The sequence below is a fragment of the Pan troglodytes genome, chromosome 6 (genome assembly GCF_028858775.2).
Source record: "Pan troglodytes isolate AG18354 chromosome 6, NHGRI_mPanTro3-v2.0_pri, whole genome shotgun sequence".
Lineage (NCBI taxonomy): Eukaryota > Metazoa > Chordata > Mammalia > Primates > Hominidae > Pan > Pan troglodytes.
In genome coordinates, this window is record NC_072404.2 from 144,990,470 (window position 1) to 145,017,458 (window position 26,989).

General features: G+C 38.8%; 1 protein-coding gene across 11 annotated transcripts in view; it reads left to right on the forward strand.

Moving 5' to 3' along the window:
• The window catches only part of NRF1 (nuclear respiratory factor 1), a 145,340-nt gene that overhangs the window by 20,592 nt on the left and 97,759 nt on the right, over positions 1-26,989 (forward strand). For 7 of the 11 annotated variants that reach the window (XM_003951128.5, XM_063815011.1, XM_016958154.4 and 4 more), the window contains one exon: positions 25,029-25,260. In XM_003951128.5, the coding sequence (XP_003951177.1) occupies positions 25,038-25,260 (223 nt within the window). In that variant the 5' untranslated portion in view covers positions 25,029-25,037. The remainder of the gene's footprint in view (positions 1-25,028; positions 25,261-26,989) is intronic. The other 4 variants (XM_001155756.7, XM_009454195.5, XM_009454197.5 and 1 more) reach the window with 1 other exon arrangement.

Here is a 26,989-nt window from a genome sequence, read left to right on the forward strand (position 1 = left end):
GGTTAAGTCCTACTGTTTTTAGTATGACTACAGTAGTTGCCACTTTAAACAATTTTTGAAATACTTTAGGCATAAAAAAGGATATAGAACAATATAATAAATTCCATATACCTACTACCTAAAGTAATAAAAATCACAGTTATTGTTGAAGCTTATTGGGCACCCCTTCCCCGTCCTAGTCCTCTCCCTTCCCAGCTGTGACCATTATTCTCAATTTGATATTTATTCGCTCCCTGCATTTTTACAAACTTTTTCTGTATATATATATGTATCCACTGAAAAAAAAACAATGTTTGGATTGCAGGGAAAACTAAAAAGTGTAATATTGTTTTATATGTTTTTAAGCTTTGTATAAGAGGTTAAACTTTATTGGTACATGTAGTTATAGTTTACTCATTTTAAATGCTGTAGATATTTGATATAATGGAGTGTGAAAGTAATACATGTTTTTTATAGGGAATTTTAAAAATAAAGGGAAGTATGAAGATGATAAAAATTTGTAGCCCAGCTATCCAGAGATACTACCGTCAATATTTTGGTTTTTTCCTTTGCTTCTTCTCTTCCCACTTATGTATGTATTTTTTGGTACCCTTTAATATAAAAGGGACCCAGTTTTAAGGATTACATAAAATTGCAAAACAGCTACATAAAGCCTGTAATCCCATTTTAATTGATTCTTAGTTGAAAAGGGGGAAAGAAAATGAATGAGCATTATATATCAGACATACTTGGTAAATTTACTACCTATACCAGATATTGATAGTCTATTTCTTAGTATGCAAACACCATAGAAGTGGCATCTGGAAAGAGGCTGTATTACTGAACATGCTTTTAAATTTATATGAGATTTTTCTAGTAAACAAATTTTCCAGATAGGTGATGCTTATCTTTTTAAACATTAAATACTGTTTTGGTTTTAACCATTTTTTATGGGAAAAAGGAAAATAAAAAGCCTGCAAGTATTTCTGTGCTCATTAAGCCAGAATACTGTGGTGTGCTTATAATTTTATCTTTTCTTGGCAACTCGATGTCACTGTGGAAAGCACTGATTACTGAACTGTGTTGTGACTCCTTTTGTTCTAGGTGCCTTTGAACCCTTGTGCACTTTTTAGTTAGATCTTTATTAACATGCTATGCCACTGCAGGGAGGGAGCAGGAAAAGCATGATACACAATTTAAGACAAGTGCCACCATAGGCTACTGTTGGCAAACAAGAGCTCCACCAAACTTTTTAAAGTGAAGAAGCAGCAGTCTGAGCCATTTTTCTCACCAGTGGCAGGAGGGGGAGACTTCCACCAGCAACATGGAATCTTCAGTGGATGCAGCTGACCAACCCTCCTGACTTCTCAGTCTTTTCCCACCACTGCTCACCCTTTATGTTCAGATGTATTCAGCACTAGATAACCATACTTATTAACTATAAGTGATGTGTGTGTGTGTGTATGTGTATATATATATAAAACTGTACTTTAAGAATAAATATATATAAACTATATGTGTAACAAATTTATAATATATAAACTATAAATCTGTGAAAGTATTCAGCATTATATAATGGCAGGCTGTGGTGATTTAGATTGGTGGAGCTCCTGACCATGCCTGAAAATCCCTGTACCCCATTTTGACTGTGATTTTTTAAGGGAATATTGTTTTTTTACATCTGTATTTAAAATATATATATATATATATATATACACACACACACACACTTTATTTTTTAGAGCAGTTTTAGCTTTACAGAAAAATTGAGTGGAGAGTATGGAGAGTTACCATATTCTCTCCTACCCGTTTCTGTTATTAATATCTTGCTGTTGTGTGGTAGATTTGTTACAGTTGATGAACCAATATTAACAGAAGTCCATAGTTTACATTCAAGTTCATTCTGTGTGTTTGTGCAGTCTGTGGATTTTGACAAATATATAATCATTCAGAATGGTTTCACTAATCCAGAAGTCTCCTGGTGCTCCTGTCTTCCCTCCTTTCTCTAACCCCTGACAACTATTTTTTTTACCGTCTCCATAGTTTTGCCTTTTCCAAAAATGTCATATGGTTGGAATCATACAAATGTAGCCTTTTCAGATTGGCTTCTGTCACTAAGCAATATGTATTTAATGGCTTGATAACTTTTCATGGCTTGATAACTCATTTCTTTTTAATGCTGAATAATATTTCACTGTATGGATGTACCACAAGTTGTTTATCATTCACATACTGAGTAACATCTTGGTTGTGTTCAAGTTTTAGCAATTGTGAATAAAACTGCTGTGAATATTTATTTGTGTGCTGGTTTTTGTGTGGACATAAGTTTCAGCATATTTGAGTAAATACCAAGGAGTGCAGTTGTTGGATCCTATGGTAAGACTATGTTTAGTTTTGTAAGAAATTGCCAAACAGGCTTCCAAAGTGGCTGATGTATATATTTTCAGGTTGCTCGTGTGTTTTTCAAAAACACCTTACTCAGGTATATTGATGGACTGCTTGCCCTGTGATAGGATTACAAGTAATTGAGGTCTGTGGGGCTGGTTGTCCCTACATAAATAATACCAGCTGGTTGTACTTCGCTTGTTCTCGTTTGCTTTCTCTTTTCTTTAGCTATTTTTTTCCTTTTCCTTGTGTTTTTACTCTCTTTATCTTGCTTTACCAGTTCTGCTTTGTCCTCAGAAATCAGAGGACTGCATTTGTTGGAATAGTGTATAAATTTAAAAGGCAAAATAAAACAAGTCCAAGTCCTTTCTCAGGGTCTCTAGGCGGTTGGGGATGGTTGAGATTGTAGCATTAAGTAAGGTATTGTTGGAGCATTAATTTGACTATATAGAATATAATCTTCAGAGATGGGAAAAGGGAAACAATACGTTAATAAAACTTGCTTTCCTTTGTAATTTGTTAATTATAGGGCAACTGTATAAAATGTTTTAAGACTATGATAGCAGAAGAGTTTTGGTTTTTTTCCTACCTTTCTCTGGGAGAGCTTTTCAGCTTCTACTGTTACAGTTTTTGTTTGTTTGTTTGTTTTTTAAGCACACCACCTCTGGGAGTGTTACAGTTCTTTAAAGAGGACCGAGCTTTTGCTTAAGGCTAGCTTCATACTGTTTGTATAATTCTGTTTGTATGTGCATTTGTACATACCCCCAACTGCAGCAGAATAACAATAGATTCTGTTCTCCCAGGAGAAGGGCAAGGACTGTATCCAATCTTATCTGGGGTATGTATCCAAATGACCTAAGACAGTCTTCCTAATAAACACTTTTGGACCGCAGGGTTCAGACTCTCCTGGGGTGGAATCTTTTTTTGTTACCTTTCTTTCTGCCTGCTCGTTTGAGTCAGGATGCATGCAAGGCCCACGTCTCCAGTGCCCCCAAGTGGTTGTCTAGGTTTTGCAAGAGGACATCTAGTGATGGGAGAACTCACTGCTTCCAGCCACTCTGTCTATACACCCCGTTAGAAAAATGATCTGTTGACCAGAATTTTGCCATAATTTCTTACCTTTTTTTTATTAGGGTCACAGACTTAATCTAATTCCTCTTCCTCATAATGGTCTTTCAATATTTTATGAGAGAGATTCCTAAAGTCCTTCTTTAGATTTAAACACCTCTTATTTTTCTAACTATTCATTAATTAAGCATTTTCATAGTCCCAGTGAAATATAACGGGCTTTTTCTCATATCTTTAAAAGTGGAGTGCCCAGGGCTAAGTACAGGAGTGGTCTTTGTTCACATTGTGCATATGTTGCTTGTCATGTGATACTTTTTTTTCCAGACTAAATTTACTGTGAGCCAGTGTTTCTGAATCTTTTTACTTTCTCTGTGATGATGACACAAGTCTCCATCATCCTGTTTTTCTTCAATGGATTGTGGGTTTTTTTCCTTTTTTTTTCAAAACAGAGTCTCACTGTGTTGCCCAGGCTGGAGTACAGTGGTGTGATCTCGGCTCACTGCAACCTCCATCTCCTGGGTTCAAGCGATTCTTGTGTCTCAGCCTCTCAAATAGCTGGGATTACAGGTGTGTGCCCCACACCCGACTAATTTTTGTATTTTTAGTAGAGATGGGGTCTCACCATGTTGGCCAGGCTGGTCTCAAACTCCTGACCTCAAACTCCTGACCTCAGGTGATCTGCCTACCTTGGCCTCCCAAAGTGCTGGGATTACAGGCGTCAGCCACTGCACCTGGCTTTTCAATGGGTTTTTTTAGAACAAAGTTTAGAATGATATGTTTATGCCTGTGAACATTTATCTTGTTAGATTATGCTCATTAAGCCATTGGGGTGTTTGGGGAATTTGATCAATGTATCTTTTCTGTCTCTTTTCAGTTTCGAAAACTATCCCTCTGCTGCTGCTTTTCTTCCACTTGTCTTTTCTCAATAGCTGATTCTAGTTTGTGTTGCTTCGATAGATACGTATGGCTAAACATAAACCTTAGACAATAGAAAAACGTATTCATTTGCAAAGCTGCCAGGGTGTTTGGAGTGCTTGAATCATATTGAACTTCAAGAACCATTATGTTTCTTTGTCTTTTTGACAGTTATTGGAGCCAATTTGTGTGTTTTCAGTTTCTCTTAAACTTTCAGTGTGTATTTGAAAAGCTTGCAGGCCCCAGTTACTGTGTCTATAATGCCTAGTAAGTAAAATGACCCACAGACCAGTCAATAAGACAGGGCTTAACAGGAGAGTAATCCTTGGTCCTCAGTTTCCCAACTGTACAGTGAAATACTTGGATTAATCACCATGTTTCCACTTGTGCTCTGGAGTTCTGAGTGGTGAGGAGGATGAATGGCTTTAACTCTGCATTCCCATACCCTTCAATAGAAGAAATTCCACTGTTACCTTACATTTTGAGGTTCTGTACAGGATTCTGCTTAAAGAAAAGGCTCTGCTAAAAAAAAAAAAAAAAAGAAGAAGAAGATTCATTGGAAACCCCTGCAAAAAAGCAAGGAAGAAAATGGCTCCCAGAGGACACTGGGCAGCTTGGAAAGTCTGTATGTGTCCCTGATTTCATGAGTTTGGAGGCCTCTGGTATTTCATTTGGTAAAAAGAAGAAGAGCTTATGCTGTTTGTCTTTTCTTTCTCAAACCTGGACATAACAATGGTTATAAAAGTAATCACATTCTTATTATTTTGAAGGGAGAAATAAATCTATAAAGCAGAAATAAAGTTTTTATAATCCATAATTCTATTTTGCATAGATAAAAAGTATTCTTAATAGTTTTAGTATATCTTTTGAAATTATTTTGTTTGTCCACAACCATATTTATTTACACTTAAAAAAATGAGACCACACTCATTCTAGCAGATTTTATAACCTGTTGTTTTCAATTTCCATCATTTTATGGATTTTTTTGTGTGTCAATACACATAAATCTATTTCATCCTTTAAGACAAGCTTATCCAACCCGCAGCCTGCAAGCTGCATGCGGCCCAGGATGCCTTTGAATGTAGCCCAACACAAATTCATAAACTTTCTTAAAACATTATGAGATTTTTTTGTGATTTTATTTTTTGTTTTTTTTTCTAAGCTCATCAGCTATCGTTAGTGTTAGTGTATTTTATGTGTGGCCCAAGACAATTCTTCCAACGTGGCCTGGGGAAGCCAGAAGATTGGACACCTCTGCTTTAAGGCTTCTGTGATATTTCTCTGTACCAAGAGTTAATATTCCTTGTTGCACAGCACATGGAGTCTATTCTAAAGTAGACTCTATAGTTTTTTTTGTACACTGCTACTGGCACAGTTTTTTTTTTTTTTTTCAATAGTTCACTCTTTTTGGGGGTTGTGATATGTGGTGTTTTTTTCTGGTTGCTTCCTTTTCCTCTGGTTTGACTACAGATCAAGACCTGTGTTATCCCAGTCAAGCTACAGATACAGATTGCCCTTTTCTTTCAGACAATAGCTCTAATTTAATGTCCCCTTTCATAGTTACAAGTCTGTTCTTCAGAACAAAATCTTGGCAGCCAGAATTATACTTGACACTTTATTCCAGCATATTACTGCTGGCGAGAAAGACGGTTGACTTGTTTTGACCCAAGTGAGCTTAGTTCTAAGAGACTAGGAAGGTGGATGATGAGCAGCTTTTGGTGGTTTGACAGCCAGCTGCAGGACATCCATTGTGGCCAGGACCGAGTAGCTGCTGCTAAATGTGGGTATGGTAAATTACATTTGATGGCCTCTTTTCCCCTTCTGTTTTTGAGAATTTTATCAAAGATTACACTGAGAAAGTGGTATTGAGAAAAATATTTTTTATTCTTATAGGATAATTATTCTCTTCTCTAGCCTATACTTCTTGTAAATGGCAACATTGGTAGTAGTCATGGAAAAATTTTGGTGATTGGTTTTTTTAAACAGGAAATATAGTGTAAATGTTATTTAGGTAGTTTTGATTTCTTTAGGAACTTAGGTAGCATTTCTCCCCTCCTTCTGTGAGTTTAGTGATATCTTTTATAGACTTAAATTCTAAAATGGAGATGTTATGCCTAGTTTTAGGTAAAGGCATTTTAATTTTATGTTCAATTACTTTCTAAATTTTGCTTTAGTCTTGAAATATAATATGCTTTTTTACTTTAACATCCTTGTGTAGGATTCTAATTTGATTTTTTTTCCTTCTTACTACTGTGCCTCTAATTTTGATTATATGGCATCTTAAATTTAATTTTCTAAGTAATTCAAGATACAGTTTATCTCAATGAATTAACTCACAAGGTAAATACGGGAATTTTTTTTGGGACAGGTTCTCACTCTGTCCCCCAGGCTGCAGTGCAGTGACACAGTCTCTGCTCACTGCAGCCTCGACCTCCATGGCTTTACTGATCCTCCCTTCTCAGCCTCCCGAGTAGCTGGGATTATAGGCGTGCGCCACCATGCCTGGCTAATTATTGTGTTTTTAGTAGAGATGGGGTTTCACCATTTTGGCCAGGCTGCTCTCAAACTCCTGACAATTTATGGGGATTTTGGTTATTTGACCTTGACTCTTCCATATATACTTGATTTCCAGTAATTGGCGTGGTTCCAGTTTTACATTTTGTTGTTTCCTTGTTCCTAAATTTATATAAATAATAATTGTACAGATTTTCATACCTTTTAAAATTCAACTTAAAATAATTTTTATAAATTGGTTTAATACAAACATAGAAATGGTGTGCCCAACTCTCCATTTTCCTTAAAAAGTCAGCCCCTTGTCCCCACAACCCTTTTTTTTTTTTTTTTTTTGCGAGATGGAGTCTTGCTCTGTTGCCCAGGCTGCAGTGCAGTGGCATGATCTCGGGGCTCACTGCAACCTCCACCTCCTGGGTTCAAGCCATTCTCCTGCCTCAGCCTCCCGAGTAGCTGGGATTATAGGTGCATGCCACCACACCCAGCTAATTTTTGTGTCTTTAGTAGAAACAGGGTTTCACCATGCTGGCCAGGCTGGTCTCGAACTCCTGGCCTCAGGTGATCCGCCTGCCTCGGCCTCCCAAAGTGCTGGGATTACAGGCGTGAGCCACTGCGCTCTTCCGCCCCCCTTTTTTAAAAAAAAGTAATATTTTTCTTTTTCCATCTACTGAAAATGGGAATGGATAGTTAGCTAAACAATTTAATATAGGTGAAGAAGAACATAAAGTCAGTTGAACACTCTTGCGCTCACAGAATACTGTAGCTTCACAAGACTGCTTTGGCAACTTTATGAACTGCATTTATTCCTGTGGCTGAGAATCATGCTGTCAGACCTCTCCGTTTGTGGGAATCAACTCTCAAAGTAGCTATTGTATATTATCTAAGGCAGTGATGGTGGGGTTGAGGGTTGAGGGAGCAGGAGATGTATTAGAGGGACCAGGATGGGTGGCTGCAGGTACAATTTGAAAAATCAATTCAACACGCATACCGTTTTATAATACAAATTCATGGCTGGGTGCTGTGGTTCATGCCTGTAATCCAAGTACTTTAGGAGGCCAAGGTAGGAGGATCGCATGAGCCCAGGAGTTTAAGACCAGCCTGGCAACATAGTGAGACCTGGTCCCTACAAAAAAATTTTTTTAATTAGCTGGGCATGGTGGCTCCCGTCTGTAGTCCCAGCTACTCTGGAGGCTGAGGCAGGAGGGTCCCAGGAGGTCAAGGCTGCAGTGAGCCATGATTGCACCACTGCACTCCAGCCTAGGTGATTGAGTGAGACCCTGTCTCTTAAAAGACAGAACCCAAATTTACTGTACCCCCAGTAAAACCCAAATTTTGGCTTGAAGATTAATTAATTAATAGCTTAATTATTAAGCTATTAATACATAACAGCTTGCATTAGCAGGTAAGGAGCCCAAGCAAATAATGAGTGGAGACTGTGCTCGGGTACAAAGGGTGGGACTCTGATGGAGCAGCTGGAACACTTGATCGAGAAGCAGGAGATAGGGGTTCAAGTTTTGGATTTGCCACCAATTAGAGATGTGACTTTGGGTAACTCACTGGGTCTTTCTTGGTCACAATTTGGAAAATGAGAACATCAAACTAGATAGTCTCCAAAGTCTTAAGCATTTTAGGTTTGCCTCTGGTTAAAGGAATGCTCTGTGGACAGTTGGATTTGACCAGTTATCAAGGTAAGATTATATCTTTGGGAACCAAAGTAAACAGTTCCAGATTTTTCAGCCAGTCTTCATCAGGGTGTTATTTGTACATCCTAACAAATCACAGAGCCATGGAGACCTTATGATGAATAACCATAAGCCTCTTGGCTCTTCCCTTTTCTTGCCATCCCAGTCCTACTATCCAGAGACAGCCTTTAAAAACTTTTTCACTATTTCTGTTTTTAGCTTCGCTTGTGGTTACTTCCATAAGCCTTAATAATGTGTTTAGACTTCTGTTCCTTGATTTATCAACTTTAGATGATACCTGTGAAGTTTTTGATGTGAAAAATGAGAATTTAACTCACTTTTTTACCCCTGTCATTATTTGATATTTATATTACTTTGCAAGTCATTTATTAATTATCTTTATAATTTTAAATGATAAACTTTAATTTTTTGATCCATCAACTTCCTGTAGGGCCTCTTAACTTGCCATTTTGGAAAATGGGATTGTAAATACCCCCTTCACGTCCCTCTTTTTATATTCTACCTTCTGACACCTGTACTCAACTTGCATATTGTCTAGGTTATAAAAGGTTAATATTTTTATTCTGTCTTCCATTCACCACCAAGTATTGTGTGCTTTCCTTTATATTTAGATTGCTGTTTTTATTGCATTCGCTTTCTATGCCTGCTGTGAACATATGCAGAATCATAAGTGTACGATTACTCAAAATGTTTATGTCTTTTAAAAGCTAAGGAAATAATTTGGTATGTGCTTAAAGACTCAGCTTATTTTATTTTATTTTTATTTATTTATTTTTTTGAAATGGAATCTCGCTTTGTCACCCAGGCTGGAGTGCAGTGGCGTGATCTCGGCTCACTGCAACTTCCACATCCCGGGTTCAAGCGATTCTACTGCCTCAGCCTCCTGAGTAGTTGGGACTACAGGTGCGTGCCACCACGCCCAGCTAATTTTTTGTATTTTTAGTAGAGATGGAGTTTCACCATGTTAGCCAGGATGGTCTCAATCTCCTGACCTTGTGATCCACCCGCCTCAGCCTCCCAAAGTGCTGAGATTACAGGCGTGAGCCACCGCACCCAGCCTAGCTTATTTTATTTTTTGAGACAGAGCCTCATTCTGTTGCCTAGGCTGGAGTGCAGTGGCACAACCTCGGCTCACTGCAACCTCCGCCTCCCAGGTTCAAGCAATTCTCCTGCCTCAGCCTCCCTAGTAGCTGGGATTACAGGCACTCGCCACCATGCCCAGCTAATTTTTTGTATTTTTTTTTAGTAGAGACAGGGTTTCACCCAGTTGGCCAGGCTGGTCTTGAACTCCTGACCTCAAGTTATATGCCCGCCTCAGCCTCCCAAAGTGCTGTGATTACAGACGTGAGCCACCGCGCCCAGCCAAGACTCAGCTTATTAAACCATTTATTTACTCATTATTCAAGAGATATTTATTGAATACTAGTTATCATTAACAGTGCTATTTATAATAGTGAGAAATTGGAAATAACCTAAATGACTTCAGAGGATTGGTAAACTAAACTACTGTATGTTCTTACAGGGAATGCTCTGTAGACATTTAAAAAAGATACAAAAATGTTAATAACATGGAATATTTTAATCTATATTAAGTGAAAAAATATTTGTAATACAGTATATACAATATAGGCTCATTTTTGTTTAAAAACAATGAAACAAAACCAACCATATAAGAAACTAGCAGGGGAAATGCTGGAAGCATATACATAAAATTGTTAACTTGGTAATGTAGCTATCTCAGGTTACAGTGATTTGTGTTTATTTTTAATTCCCCTATATTTTCTCAGTTACCCCCAAAGAACACAAGTCACTTCTAAAAGAATACATTCTTTAAAAACTTTTTTTTTTTTTAAATGAGATAGGGTCCCATTGTTTTCCAGGCTGGAGTACAGTGGTGCAATCTCAAGTCACTGCAACTTCTGCCTCCTGGGCTCACTCCATCCTCCCACCTTAGCCTCCCAAGTAGCTGGGACTACAGGCATGCACTACCACACGCAGCTGGTTTTTGTATTTTTAGTAGAGATGGGGTTTCACCATTTCACCCAGGCTGAGAATAGACTTTTTAAACTTAGAGATACAAAATTAGAATTGCCAGTCATAGGTTTTCTTGGAATACACATGCTACAATAATGTAGGAGTACCTGATAAGAATTCAGTAAATATTTGTTGAATGAAGGAGAGAATGATTGAATAGCAGAGATTCCTAGGTCTGTGGTATTGGCACTTAAATACTTTCATAATTTTATCCAGAAACAAATCCTTAGTTCAGTTATTTCAGAAGAAAAATCATGAATTGAGCTGTCCTGCAGAAGCTAGGAAATAGCTTTAACTGGATGTTGGTTGTGTAGTGACAGATCCAGCAGAATTGAGCCCGCCACTGAAGCAGCCAGGCAACAATGCTGTTTCACAGTATGCAGGATCTGAATAAAAGTGTCCTTTGTGCTTATTTGAGACTGGGGGGCGGGACTTGTGGCAATTTACGTTATTTTTCCATAATGGAAATTGAGGCAGCCTCTAATCCTGCTATCACACATGGCAACTACTTATTTGATTTTTGGTAATTTGGGAGCAGCTGTGGACAAACAATTATTCTGCAAAAAGAGCCATGCCAGCTGCATTCTGACCCAGTTGCAAATGCTTGGGTAGACCAAACTTCCTATTCACCATCTTTCTAAACCAGGGATAGCTTTAACAACTCACCTGCTTTTTATTGATATGTGTAGCTTCTGGTAAGTGTCTACATATTTGAGAATGCACTCTCTAATGCTTTTTTATTGTTGTCACCAACCTTCAGTAGGCACCTACTTCATTCAGGCAGTGTGCCAGACACAGGGTTGTAAGCTACAAGATGTTATACAGTGTGGATAGACTGCTTTCATTTTGACAGGTGGGTCAGCATTAGCTTTATTTTTAGTAGACTAAATGGCAGTGTAAAGAAAGAATCTGGTGTGGAGGCAGTTGAGAGCTGTGTTCGTTTGGTCCCCAGACTCCCCCTGAATCTGCTGTCTGGGCGTTCATTGATGTCCCCTTGCTATGCCATGTGCTTTCACAAGCTGTTGCTGCTGCCTGCAGTGCCCTTTTATTCATTCTGGAGCCTGATGAGCTTCTGACTGTAGACTCTGTCTTTTCCTTCAGGATGCCTGCCCCATGTCCTTGCAGTTTTGTCTTCTCTGTGCTCCCTTAACCCTTAGCAAATATCACTAGAATAGGATTTGTTTTTTAAATGGCGAAAGCCTACTTACTTAACTGTATTAATTCAGTCTTTCAGTATACACTTATTTATTTTTTAAGCTCTTATAACCCAGGGGCTTAGAGAGATGTTTCAGTAAAGAAACATAGGAAATTAGGTAGGTAGGGTCATCTATAATGAGTAAAAAGACAGCGTACTTTTGACTGTGAACGTCTGTAGGGCAAGGACAAAACGCTGACAATCTTTATTTCTGTCTCTATAGTGCTGAATTATCACAAGGGACAAATTGGCCTGAATAATTGTATGAACCCACTCTATTAGAAATTACCTTCACACTGATAGATAATGGCCTGTGATAAGAAGCAAGTCAAAACTTTTTAGAATGTAGAACTGCACTGTTCAATATAGTAGCCACAAGCCACATATGGCCATTTAATATTAATTAAAATTAAACATTTAATTCCTTATGATCTCATGTGGTCAGTAGTCCACATGTCCAGCTACAGTTTTGGACAGCACACATTTAGAATATTTCCATCATTGCAGAAAGTTCTACCAGACAGTGCTAATCCAGAACCTATAAGAGAGTTGACATATTTTAAAGCATTTGATGAAGTACATTGACTTAACTCTTCTCTGTGGAAAGATGTTCCGGCAAGCCAAAATTCTCCATGCTGTCTTTACATTTTTTCCTTTGCTTGTGGCACCCTCTAGTGTTCTAGTAATACATAGTCTATTTATAATTTGAATAGAAGAACATTGGAATATTTTGGAAAATTCTGTATGTGTAGCATTTTTCTAGGGAGGAGCTCTGTAGCTTTCACCCATCCCCAAGAAAGTTTATGATTCAAAAACGATTAAGAACTCTATGATAGAGGTATTTGTATGGTCAAAATTCCTAATGTGATCTGTAAACATTATTTCACCCAGTGTAAAAAAAAAAATCATGTAACTGTCCCTTCAACATTTCTTTGCTGTCCTCATCTTTGTACATGGAATAAGAATAAGTTACACTTATATAGCACTCACTATATACCATGTCCCCTTAAGCCCTTTTTCAAATAGTAATTCATTTTGTCCCCAGTAATTCTATGAAGTAGATTCTGTTATTTTCCTTCATTTGACAGATGTTACAACTAAGACAGAAAAAGTCAAATGAAACTTCTCCAAGTTGCTAGTAAGTGGCAGAGCAAGAAATGGAATGCAGTATTCTGGTTCCAGAGTTTGTACCACCCCGCTGGAGAAGTGAGGATGTGTTTAAGTAGGCATGAGGTAGAATGGAGAGGAGACTCTCCAGACACTTGTACATGCTGAGCCCAGTTGTATAATAAGAAAAAAGAATGGTAACTCTAAATTGCTCTTTCCCATGCTGGAAATGATAGCCATTACCCCACCACTGATTTTCAGTAGGTCTACGCAGTCCACTAGGGAGTTAGAATGGTAGATAAAGGTCAAAGGTACCATTGCTACCACATTTTCTTTGGTTTCCAAAAACCTGATCTATTCATCGAGTAATACGACAAATTATTTTCTGTTTGTCAGTGTTATTTCTATGAAGAGACAGTATAGTACTATGATGTTGATTTTGAGGTTTGCAGGAATGTTAGACTTAAAGAGTAGGTCAGATAGACTCACAAACATAAGTTTGTGTTGATACCACCTACTTTCCTGTCTGTGCTCCCTTCTCACTTCTAAGTGTCCCATTTCTGTCTGTGTGAAGCATTTTATTTTTATGTATTTATGTATTCTGAGATACAGTTTCACTTTGTTGCCCAGGCTGGAGTGCAGTGGCATCATCTCAACTCACTGCAGCCTCCGCCTCCCGGGTTCAAGCGATTCTCCTGCCTCAGCCTCCCGAGCAGCTGGGACTACAGGCGTGTACCACCACACCCGGCTGATTTTTGTATTTTTAGTAGAGACAGGGTTTCATCATGTTGGCCAGGCTGGTCTTGAACTTCTGACCTCAGCTGATCCACCTGCCTCCCAAGGTGTTAGGATTACAGGCGTGAGCCACCGCGCCAGGCCTGTGAGACATTTTATACTCTATAGCTTAGCATCTTTTTAATGATTCATTAAATTTGAGATTCATCAGTGTCTGAAAACAGAAACTCTAATTGTAGTCTTGTAAAAATGGGCTTCATTTTTTACATCACTTCTTTATTGAGGGTATGAGAATCCCGGATTGCTGCTTACCAGCACTGTATGAGTAATTTTGAATGCAAGTATGTATTTTCTTCTTTAAGTATTAATCGGGGCCTAGAAAACCATGTGTGGCATTTCAGAGAATTTAATTCTGGGAACTGGGTACACAGGTGTTACAAGATGAAAGAGCACAAAAGACACTGGGGTAATCCAGATAGGAAGCACTACCACCCCTAGGTTTGGGGGAACAGAAGAGAAGAACCTGGAAGCTCAGAGAGGTCGTCCTGCAGCTGGTAATCTGATCTCCAAGTGGAATGCCATTCAGCTGGTACTCAACCACCAGGAGAGAAGAGGCACAGCTGGAGTTGGGAGGTGCAACACTCCTCTTGCTGGAGCAATGCTGATATTATAACAATGAAAACAGCAAAGAAATCCCTTCTTCTCTCCCCTTCCAGTCTCCCTAGGCAAAACCTAACAGGATACTGGCAGTAAAGTCTGGAAAACATGGTTGGCAGGCTCAGCTCCAGAGCGAGGAATAGTGCAACTCTGACAAGAATAGAAGACAGGGCTTGGAAGTGAGAGGGAGAGAGAGATAAACAGCAAGCATAACCTTGTAGGAGAGTTACAGAAACTGTAACTGCCTGGGTGTAGCTTTAGTTATTAAAATGTGCAGCTGATTACCCACAATCATTTATCAAAGAGCATATTATGATAGATCTATTCATAGAGACTTTATGGACCCAAGCCCTGACTTCAGTGAGCTTACAGTATTTTCTTTTCTTTTCTTTTCTTTTTTTCTTTGAGATGGAGTCGCACCCTGTCGCCCAGGCTGGAGAGTGCAGTGGCGCGATCTTGGCTCACTGCAACCTCCGCCTCCCGGGTTCAAGCAATTCTCCTGCCTCAGTCTCCAGAGTAGCTGGGATTACAGTCATGTGCCACCATGTCCGGCTAATTTTTTGTATCTTTAGTAGAGACGGGATTTTACCACGTTGGCCCGGCTGACTCCAGACCTTGCGATCCTCCCGCCTCTGGCCTCTCGGGATTACGGGCATGAGCCACCATGCCCGGCGCTTACAGTATTTTCATAAAATCATCCACTCATCCCTAAGTCATTATGAAGTTGTGTGGTAAAGCTTTTTTTTCTTTTCTTGCTTTTTTTGTTTTTTTGAGACAGAGTCTCGCTGTGTTGCCCAGGCTGGAGTGCAGTGGTGCGATCTTGGCTCACTGCAACCTCCGACTCCCAGGTTTAAGCGATTCTCCTGTCTCAGCCTCCAGAATAGCTGGAATTAAAGGCACACGCCACCACTCCTGGCTAATTTTTGTATTTTTAGTAGAGATAGGGTTTCACCATGTTGGTCAGGCTGGTCTCAAACTTCTGACCTCGCGATCCCCCAGCCTTGGCCTCCCAAAGTACTGGGATTACAGGTGTGAGCCACCACGCCCAGCCCAAAGCTTATTTTTCTTAAGCATTATTTAAAAGCATCATTGTTAACTGGATTATCGTGTTATTAGTATTAAGGAGTATTTACAAAGTTAATCTATTGGTATGAAAAATATTCGATTAGTCATACAATTTTGTTAGTTTTAGATGCCGCAAATTAGGAAGTTTGTCTTCCTCAAGGCAAGGCCACTTCTAAACTTGAACTGTGCTGTTCTCAGTTCTTAACGTAAGAAGGGAGCTTTATTTATCTAGTGACAGTTTGCTCTAGCATGTCATTTAATTTTAATTTTCAAAAGGATCAGTTTGGAAGACTATATCATAGCTATTTGTTTTTAAAGCTCATTTTGTTAAAAGTCAAAGTAATACATTCATATAATAAAAGATGAAATAGAAGGACTTACAATAAAAATCAATAGTCTTTTGCCACTCTTTCCCCATCCCGAGTCCCACTTTTCAGAGACAATTAGCTGTTTTTTGTTTATAGTTTAACTGTTTTGTTTATAGTATCATCAAACAGTAATGCCTCCATAACTCTAAATAATATATCTATACCACTATTTCTTGATTTATCAAATGGGCATTATTGACTTTTTTTTTTTTTTTTTTTTGAGAAGGAGTCTCGCTCTGTCGCCCAGGCTGGAGTGCAGTGGCGCAATCTCGGCTCACTGCAAGCTCCGCCTCCCGGGTTCACGCCATTCTCCTGCCTCCGCCTCCCGAGTAGCTGGGACTACAGGTGCCCGCCACCACGCCCGGCTAACTTTTTGTATTTTTAGTAGAGACGGGGTTTCACTGTGTTAGCCAGGATGGTCTCTACCTCCTGACCTCGTGATCCGCCCTTCTCAGCCTCCCAAAGTGCTGAGATTACAGGCATGAGCCATCACACCCAGCTTGACTTTCTTTTATGGAATATAAGGTACTTATTTTTTTAGTACTTTTCCTTTCCCTTGTACTTTTGATAGTTACATTGTAAGTTTCCATCTCCTGCTAATAATGTCTCCTGACTCCCTCACCATGTAAGGATAGGATATTAATACTCCTATACTCCTAGCCATTCTTCCACCTTTCTGTCCCTCTCCCGCCTCCAAATTTCTGTCAGCCTTATCTTTGCTTTTTCATTGTCATGGTTCATAACTTTTACCTGCTGTTTTGTATTATATTTCATTTTCTGTATTTTGGTCTGTAGTCGGGGTCTGGAGATGGAACTACATGTACAACTATAGCTTCATTTTTTTTTTTTTTTCAACTGTAGAGCCCAGTGGTGTGGGAGGGTATTTTTTTTCTTTCCATGTCTGATATCATCACTCATACACTCTTTGAAAGAGAATTATCCTAGGTCAAATGGATTTTTCTTTTCTTATGTTCCATTTTTACTCACAATTAAGCCACATTTTACTTTGATTCTATTTTCACTCTGACTTGAGCTGTGGAATTGTTTTTCATTTTTACTGCTGTGGTGAGATTTCCATCCATTACCCTAGTGTCCCCCTGAGGAGCAAACCCTATAGTTGACTTTAGGCTTCTTTAGGCTTCTTGAGAAAGGGTAAAATTTCTATCCTAGTTATGCAGTTTATATTCTGGATATGTTCAAGAATGTAAGTTGAGCCAGCCTAGGTTCCTCCCACCCCACCCCGGGTTTGTACTGTAGACTGAGGCTAGGTGTCAGATTTTCCCTTAGGCAGTTCTTGTGGTTTTTCTTTTGATATGATAATGCTATTGATTAGACTAATGCTTTCTTTTACATTTAGTTACACTTTGATTAGATTTCCTGGCCTGCTTTTCTTTCTGCTTTGATTTTTAAAATACTCTACACTTAATCTCATCCATTATGTGTGGATTAGACTAAATTTAACTCCCTTGGACATTTCCTTCAAATTCCAGTAGCTCCTTAGGTATTATTGACTACAAGTACCAGGGTGCTCTGGGCCAAGACAATCTTTTTCTGTGTTTTCTTCCACTAACCCACCCATACTGGCCTAGAGGGACAAAAGTAGCAGCTCTTCTGTACCAGAGTACCCCTACCCCAACCTCTTGTAGTTTATATTATAAAGAAGGACTTTTTAATTTAATTTTTTTTTAAGAGAGAGGGTCTCACTCTGTCACTCACACAGGAGTGCAGTGGCGCGATCTTGGCTCACTGAAGCCTTGTCCTCCCAGGCTCAAGCAATCCTCTTGCCTTAGCCTCCTGAGTAGCTGGGGCTATAGGCATGTGCCATCATGCCCAGCTAATTTTTCATTTTTTGTAGAGAGGGGGTCTCCCTATGTTGCCCAGGCTTGTCTCGAACTCCTGGACGTAAGCAATCCTCCCACCTTGGCCTCCCAAAGTGCTGGGATTACGAGTGTGAGCCACTGTGTCCGGCCAAGAAGGACCTTTAGATGAAGGATATATTGCACCCCAGGTGATGATCCAGGGTAAGAAAGATTTTAGTAAAATTGTTACCATGTTAAGTTATTGCTTGGGGGAATTTTTTTTCTTTTTCCTTTTTTTTTTAATTAAAATGAGGTATTGACTAATCTGCTGAACACCACTGGCTCTGGGTGATAGGTATGCTGTTTTATTTGAATGTGGTGTTGAGTCACAGGTCATTATGTATTGCCGGCGCTTTTGTCTTACTTTTTATATCAGTTCAGACGAATCACTCTCAAGTCCATCTGCTGCCTCTTCATTTTGTGCACTGTTGTGAAATTATGCTAGGGGCCTTGGTTTCCTATAGTTTCTTTATTTTATGTCTAGGAGAACAATATTTCAGTTGCTGGAGTTAATATAGGGCTTTTTAGATGCCTGATTCAGTCTCTTACACAGTTAAGAAAACTATCCTCAGAGATGACTGTCTGATTTAGAAATGAAGAAATTGAGGCCCAGTGCTTGTGAGACTAGTCAAGTAATGAGTCAAGAAGGGTAGAATCGGGAAGACATAGAGATTCTGGCATCATCATAATTAATGTCAGGCACTTATTGCTGGGCACTGTGTTCCTCACTTTATCTGGGTTATCTCATTTAATCCTCATATCATCCTTCTGCGAATAGGTAGTCATTTTTTTTTCACTTAAAAAAAATGATAGAATTGTAGCTTAGAGGTTGAGTAACTTGTCCAGGGGTTCTGGATATCTTGGTGATAGACTGTGCTGTTTTATAAAATAGAGAATATTTAATATGTTTTTTACCTATTGACAGTTCACATCACTTTAGCTATCCAGGGAATCTAACTCCTCATGGAGGAAAGCTAAAATGCTTCACTAAATTGACTTGGGAGAGTGGGGTCTGATGATGTCCAGCAATATGTCATATGTCATATCAGTCATATCTGGCATTAACCAACCTGCTTCTTTTATGATTTTACGGAAACATTGTAAGTATCATTCATAAGTATCCCACTCTAGTTAAAAGAAGTCAGAAATACCTTTGCCTTTGCTTTTCACAGGGTGTGCTGAATAAAAATGGTTAGAGAGGCCGGGTGCGGTGGCTCAAGCCTGTAATCCCAGCACTTTGAGAGACCGAGGCAGGTGGATCACCTGAGGTCAGGAGTTTGAGACCAGCCTGGCCGATATGGTAAAAACCCGTCTCTGCTAAAAATACAAAAATCAGCTGGGCTTGGTGGTGCACTTGTAATCCTAGCTACTTGGGAGGCTGAGGCACGAGAATTGCTTGAACCCAGGAGGCGGAGGTTGCTGTGAGCCAAGATCACACCACTGCCCTCCAGCCTGGGCAACAGAGTGAGACTGTGTCTCAAAAAAAAAAAAAAAAATGGTTAGAGAGGCCAAAGAATGGGATAGGGAGAGAGGTGGAAAGAGATGAGGCTCTGGGCAGAAATGGCAAGCCTGTGAAGCAGACAGCCCTATTGATTCATGCTGTGAACTGCATTCTGGAGCAAAGAATTGAAATCCATTATGCCAAGCGCATAGCCTACAAATCCCTTTGAAAAGCAGTTAGGTGCCATCTAATCCCAAATCATTTAAAAATAATTCTGAAGTACCCAGAATTCTAAAATGCCCTAAGCAGTTTGTCTCGAAGAACAGTGAAATGGATGGAAAAATAGCATTTTAATGGTATCTTTCTCTCATATATTATATTCAATTGTGTGACTTAGTGTGTTAAATTGTTTTAGAGTAGTACAAATCTGGGGGCTAGGATATATTCCCTTGGATATTCTGAAACTCACATAAAACAGGATATGGAAGGGTAGCTTATCAGGTAGCTTAAAAATTCTTTTCTAATTTTGCCATAATTTCAGACTTTGGGAAAAGTTGCAAGAATAGTACAAAGAATTCTCATGTACCCTTTACCCAGATTTTCCAAATGTTCACATTTTACTGTGTTTTCAAAGACCTCAGAAAATTGAAAATTTGATTATCTACATAGAAACAAATCACCTAAAGAATAAAGACATAGCAGGATTAGTTTAAGAGAGCAGTTACTCAGAGGAACAAAGGATTTTAGAATCAAAAGATCTCAAGATGGAGAAAGACTTCTATAGTAGAGTGGGACAAAATAAGAGAAAAATTTTACATAAATAAATAATTATGTTTTTTTACATGCAGCCATAGAGGTCATATTTCTGTATCTATGTGGTTGACATTTTTTGGTAAACTCCACATGTGTAGTGCTGTATACTGTTACATGATAGTCAAATTTTAAATGTGTGTATATGTTCATGTGGGTTTGTATTAATACAAGTAGAGATAGTGTTAGTGTACAACTGAAGCACTCAGCTTTTCAATATACATCAAAATTTAAAATATATATGCCTTTTGACCCAGCAATTTACCTTCAAGAGTTTATTATTCTTAAAAGAATTTATTTTTTAAAGTAATCAAATAATATACAAGATTTTTAATAAAGATAATACAGGCTGGTTATATTATTCTCCTGTAAGATTAGTCACTTCTTCCTTTTTTAAAATTTATTTTTATTTATTTATTTATTTGAGACGGAGTCTCGCTCTGTCGCCCAGGCTGGAGTGCAGTGGCGCATCTCACTGCAAGCTCCGCCTTCTGGGTTCACGCCATTCTCCTACCTCAGCCTCCCGAGTAGCTGGGATTGCAGGCACCCGCCACCACTCCCGGCTAATTTTTTGTATTTTTTTAGTAGAGACAGGGTTTCACCATGTTAGCCAGGATGGTCTCGATCTCCTGACCTCGTGATCTGCCTGCCTTGGCCTCCCAAAGTGCTGGGATTACAGGCGTGAGCCACTGCGCCCGGCCAGATTAGTCACTTCTTTGCACAGAAATTACACTGGTATATAGGGTAATTTTAAAAAGTTAGTTGTAAAATATACGTAACAATAAATTTACCATCATAATCATTTTTAGGCATATAGTTCAGTAGTGTTAAGTACATTCACGCTGTTGTGCAGCCAATCTCCAGAACTCTTTATCTTGCAGAACTGAAACTCTGTACTCCCAGCCCCTGGCGACTATTAGTCTACTTTCTGTCTCTATGAATTTGACTACTCTAGGTGCCTCACATAAGTAGAATCATACAGTATTTGTTCTTTTTTGTGGCTGGCTTATTTCACTGAGCAGAATATCCTCAAGGTTGATCCATGTTGTAGCATGAGTCAGAATTTCCTTTTTTTAAAAATTGGTTTTAAATAAAACTGTATTTTTTTATAGCAGTTTTAAGTTCACAGCAAAATTGAGTGGAAGATACAGATAATTCCCATATACTTCTCTCCCTTACACTTGCACAGCCTCCCCCACTATCAACATCCTGCACCAGAGTGGTACATTTGGTTCCAATTGATGAGCCCACATTGACACGTCATTATTACCCAAAGTCCATAGTTTACATTAGGGTTCCCTCATGGTATTGTACATTACATAGTTTACATTAGGGTTCCCTCATGGTATTGTACATTCTATGGATTTGAACAAATGTATAACCCATATCCACCATTATTGTATCATACAGAGTAGTTTCACTGCCCTGAAAATGCTCCGCCTGTTCATCCCTCCCTTCCCCCTAATCCTTGGCAACCTCTAATCTTTTTACCGTCCCCATAGTTTTGCTTTTCCAGAAGGCCATGTAATTGGAATCATAAGTGTGTAGCCTTTTCAGATTGGCTTTTTTCACTTAGCAATATGCATTTAAGCTTCTTCTACATTTTCTCATAGCTTGAAAGCTCATTTCTTTTTAGTGCTGAATGATATTCTATTGTCTGGATGTACCACAGTTTATCCATTCACCTACGGAAGGACATTTTGGTGCTTCCAAGTTTGGGCAATTATGAATAAAATTATAAACATCCATGTGCAGGTTTTTATGTGGATGTAAGTTTTCAACTCCTTTGGGTAAATACAAAGGCATGTAATTGCTGGATTGTATGGTAAGAGTATGTTTAATTTTATAACAGACTGCCACACTGTCTTCCAAAGTGGCTGTACTATGTTGCATTCCCACCAGCAGTGAAATAGAGTTCCTGTTGCTCCACATCCTCAACAGCGTTTGGTGTTGGCAGTGTTTTGAGTTTTAGATATTTAAATAGATGCGTAGTGATATCTCACTGTTTTAATTTCTAATTCTCCCTTGACATATGATGTTGAGCATCCTTTCATATGCCTATTTACCATCTATATATCTTCCTTGGTGAGATCTCTTCAGGTGTTTTGCCCTTTTTTAAATTGGGTTCATTTTCTTATTGTTGAGTTTTTAAGAATTCCTTATTTTGGATAACAATCCTTCTGATTCATCTTTTACAACTATTTCCTCCCTGTCTATGTCCTGTCTTCTCATTCTTTTGGCAGTGTCTTTCACAGGACAGAAGTTTCTTGTTTTAATGAAGTCCAGCTTATCAATTTTTTGCTTTTATGGATTGCGCCTTTGGCATTGTATCTTAAAAGTCATTGCCATACCCAAGGTCAACTAGATTTTCTCCTATGTTATCTTATAGGAGTTTTATGGTTTTGCATTTTACATTTAGGTTTATGATCCATTTTGTATCAGTTTTTGTGAAGGTCTATGTCTAGATTTCATTTTTTTGATGTGTGACTGTTCACTTGTTCCAGCACCATTCGTTGAAAAGACTAACTTTGCCAAACTAATGTATTGCCTTTGCTCCTTTCTCAGAGATCAGCTGGCTCTATTTATGTGGGTCTATTTCTGGACCTTCTCTTCTGTTACATTGGTCTATTTTTCTGGTGTTTCACCAATACCATACTATCTTGATTACTGTAGGTTTATGGTAAGTCTTAAAGTTGTGTGGTATCAGTCTTCTGATTTTGTTCTTTCAGTATTTTTTTGGCTGTTCTGGGTCTTTTGCCTCTCCATGTAAACTTTAGTGTCGGTTGGTATCCACAAAATAACTTGCTGGGATTTTGATTGGGACAATGTTGAATCTAGAGATCAGGTTGGAAGAACTGACATCTTGACAGTATTGTGTCTTCCTATGCATGAACATGGAATATCTCTCTTTATTTAGTTTTTATTTGATTATTTTCATCAGAGTTTTGTGTTTTTTTTCATATAGATCTTGTACATATTTTGTTAGATTTATACCTTACTCAGTATTTCACTTTTTGGTGGTGCAAATGTAAATGGTATTGTGTTTTTGATTTCAGATTCCACTTATTCATTTCTAGTATTTAGGAAAACAACCTTGTCCCTGCAACCTTGCTGTAATTACTTACTAGTTCCAGGAGTTTTTTTTATTGATTATTTTGGATTTTCTACATCAATAATCATGTCATCTATGAAGAAAGACAGTTCTATTTCTTCCTTCCCAATCAGGGTACCCTTTATTTCTTTTTAAAAATCTTATTGCATTAGTTAAGACTTCCAGTACAATGTTAAAAAGAAGTGGTGAGAGGAGATTTCCTTGTCTTCTTCCTGATCTTTTTTTTTTTTGAGACAGAGTCCCGCCGTTGCTGTGTCACCCAGGCTGGAGCGTAGTGGCATGATCTCAGCTCACTGCAACCTCCACCTTCTGGGTTCAAGCGATTCTTCTGCCTCAGCCTCCTGAGTAGCTGGGATTACAGATGTGTACCACCACACCTGGCTAATTTTTATATTTTTAGTAGAGGCAGCGTTTTTCCATGTTGGCCAGGCTGGTCCCGAACTCCCTACCTCAGGTGATACACCTGCCTTGGCCTCCCAAAGTGCTGGGATTACAGGCGTGAGCCACCTCGGCCAGGCTTCTTCCTAATCTTAATGGGAAAGCTTCTAGTTTTTCACATTATGATGTTAATAGTAGGTTTTTTGTAGCTGTTCTTTATCAGGTTGAGGAAATTCCCCTCTTTCTAATTAGCATTTTCTTCCTTTTTAAGACTGAATAATAAGTAGTATGTGTATACCACATTTTTTTTACCCATGCATTCATCGATGGTCACTTGGGTTGCTTCCACATTTTGGCTGTTGCGAATAAAGCTGCTATGAACATGGGTGTACAGATGTCTATTCAAGATCCTACTTTCAGTTTCTTCTGGGCATATATATCCACAAGTGGAATAGCTGGATCATGTGGTACTTCTATTTTTGTTTTTTTTTTGAGGAACTAATATGTAAAATTTTATATACAAGGACATATTTTATACTGCATTGATGTTTATTTTATAATAGCAAAAACTTGGCAGCATATTTGATCAGCAGGTGACTGGTTATATAAATTATGACACATGCATATAATAAAGTATTATGCAGCTGTTTAAAAAAGATATGGTAGATCTGTATGTTTTGACATGTAACAATGTCCAGATATATTGTAATATGAAAAAGACAGACAATATGTATAATATGAACCTGTTTTTATTTTAAATCTATATATATGTATGCTCCAAATTTATTTTTCAAAAATAATGAACTTCTGGGGTGGGGGGGAGTGGAGATTATAAGTGTAATAGAAGAGCCAACTTTTAACCTTACTGCTTTATACATTACTGTATCATTTTGGGGTTTACAAGAAGCACAGTTTTTTGGGTTTTTTTTGGAGGGGGGGTTTGTTTGTTTGTTTTTGAGACAGAGTCTTGCTCTGTCTCCCAGGCTGGAGTACAATGGCACAACCTTGGCTCACTGCAACCTCTGCCTCCCGGGTTCAAGCACTTCTCCTGCCTCAGCCTCCCAAGTAGCTGGGATTACAGGCGCCCACCACCACGCCTGGCTAATTTTTTTGTATTTTTAATAGAGACAGGGTTTTGCCATGTTGGCCAGGCTGGTCTCGAACTCCTGACCTCAGATGATCCACCTGCCTGGGCCTCCCAAAGTGCTGGGACTACAGGCACTTGCCGCCATGCCCTCAAGAAGCAGTTTTATAAGCAGAAAGACCAATTTGAATTTTTGGGAAAAAAGTTATTTGACTCTCACTTGTCTTTGACATACAAAGAAAATGTTAAGTATTTCACTTATTTACTAAGTGTTTTTATGTCCACAAGGCCAAATGCTAGTCACTGAGCTATCTTAAGTATGTTTTTATTGTTATATTTGAATGTCTTTTTATTATTAAGGGTATCTGTTGTTTTGTGATCTGAGGTATAAAATTAGTACAGCGAATTTCCATCAAAATGGTTTCACGTAAGAACACCACTCTGTCATTTTTATGTCACATTTGCATGGTGCTTCCCATTTCCTGTGACTTGGTGTGGCACGGTAAGTAGTGAAATTGGAATTTTGTCAAGGTTCCTCTGCTCTTGAATAAAATATCTCTTAGTTTAAACATTGTGTTATATTACACACTGAATCCTGTTCTTTTTCTTTTTTGTCTGACAGTAGAACTTCATGGAGGAACACGGAGTGACCCAAACCGAACATATGGCTACCATAGAAGCACATGCAGTGGCCCAGCAAGTGCAGCAGGTCCATGTGGCTACTTACACCGAGCACAGTATGCTGAGTGCTGATGAAGACTCGCCTTCTTCTCCCGAGGACACCTCTTACGATGACTCAGATATACTCAACTCCACAGCAGCTGATGAGGTGACAGCTCATCTGGCAGCTGCAGGTAGTGTTGTTTGGATTAGAAGCTCTTCTTTAATTTTTTTTTTTTTTTTTGGAGACAGCGTCTCACTCTGTTGCTCAGGCTGGGGTGCAGCAGCACAGTCATGATTCACTGCAGCCTTGATCTTCCGGGTTCAAGTGATTCTCCCATCTCAGCCTCTGGAGTAGCTAGGACTGCTGATGTGTACCACCACATCTGGCTAATTTTTGTATATTTTGTAGAGACAGAAATGTCACTGTGTTACCCAGGCTGGCCTCAAAGTCCTGGGCTCAAGCGATCCTTCTGCCTCGGCCTCCTAAATTATTGGCATTACGGGTGTGAGTTACCATGCCTGGCCTTTATCACAACTTTTTTAAGCCTTGCAGTTATAACTTGAGCCTGTATTATACTGAGACTTGAGGTCTGGAATCACTTACTATCAGTGTTATGGCTTTGGTTTTATTTTTTCATCTATTCTGCCTATGTTTTGGCTTTAAACTGAAGCATTTATTCCAATTACATTAAACAGAATCACTGACATGTATTTAGATTTAAATTTACCTTCTTTTCTATATGCTTTCTCTTTGCCCTACCTGTTCTGTTTACTTTTCTCTTTCTTGGTGTTTTCTTTTGTAGTGATTGAAAATTTTGTATTTTTTCATTTTTTTCTTGTTAGTTTGAAAGTTATAAGCTTTTACTATTATCAATACCTGTAGAAATTGTAACATACATCCTTTATTTATCAATGCCTTATGTTGACTAGGCTCAGTGGCTCATACCTGTAATCCCAGCACTTTGGGAGGCCAAGGTGGGAGGATCACTTGAGCCCAGGAGTTTGAGACCAGCCTGGGCAATGTAGTGCAATCCCATCTCTACCAAAAAAAAATTAGCTGGGTGTGGTGACATGCTCCCTAGTCCCAGCTACTTGGGAGGCTGTGGTGGGATGACTGATCACTTGAGCCCAGGTGTTTGAGGGTGCAGTGAGCTATGATTACACCACTGCACTACAGTGTGACAGAGTGAGAGCCTGTGTCCAGTTGAAAAAAAAAAAAAGGAAAAGCAAAACGTTGTATGTACTTGGAACTTTTAACCTCTACAGGGATAATACAAATTTCTTAGAACATGCGCCCATCCTATATGCTATTGTTGTCCTTTGTATTCATTTTTGGTATACAGTTGGCTCTCTTTATCTGTGGGCTCCACATCTGCACATTCAACCAATTTTGATCAAAAGTATTAGGAAAAAAAAATTAAAAGTAACAATATAACAATTAAAAATAATACAAATAAAAGGCCAATACAACAACTATTTGTATAGCATTTACACTGTATTAGGTATTATAATATTAGTATTAGTAACCTAGAGATGATACAGAAGGACGTGAATAGGTCATGTGAAAATACTACACCATTTTATATCAGGGACTTGAGTATCTACACATCAAGATGCTAGAAACAATCTCACAAGGATTTGAAGGGACAACTGTATTTTAAACACCACAGGACTTTTTTTTTTTTTTTTTTGAGATGGAGTCTCACTCTGTCGCCCAGGCTGGAGTGCAGTGGCACAATCTTGGCTCACTGCAGCTTCTGCCTCCTGGGTTGGAGCAACTCTCCTGTCTCAGCCTCCCGAGTAGCTGGGATTACAGGTGTGCGTCACCATGCCCAGCTAATTTTTGTGTTTTTAGTAGAGATGGGGTTTCACCCTGTTGGCCAGGCCGGTCTTGAATTCCTGACCTCGGGTGATCCACCC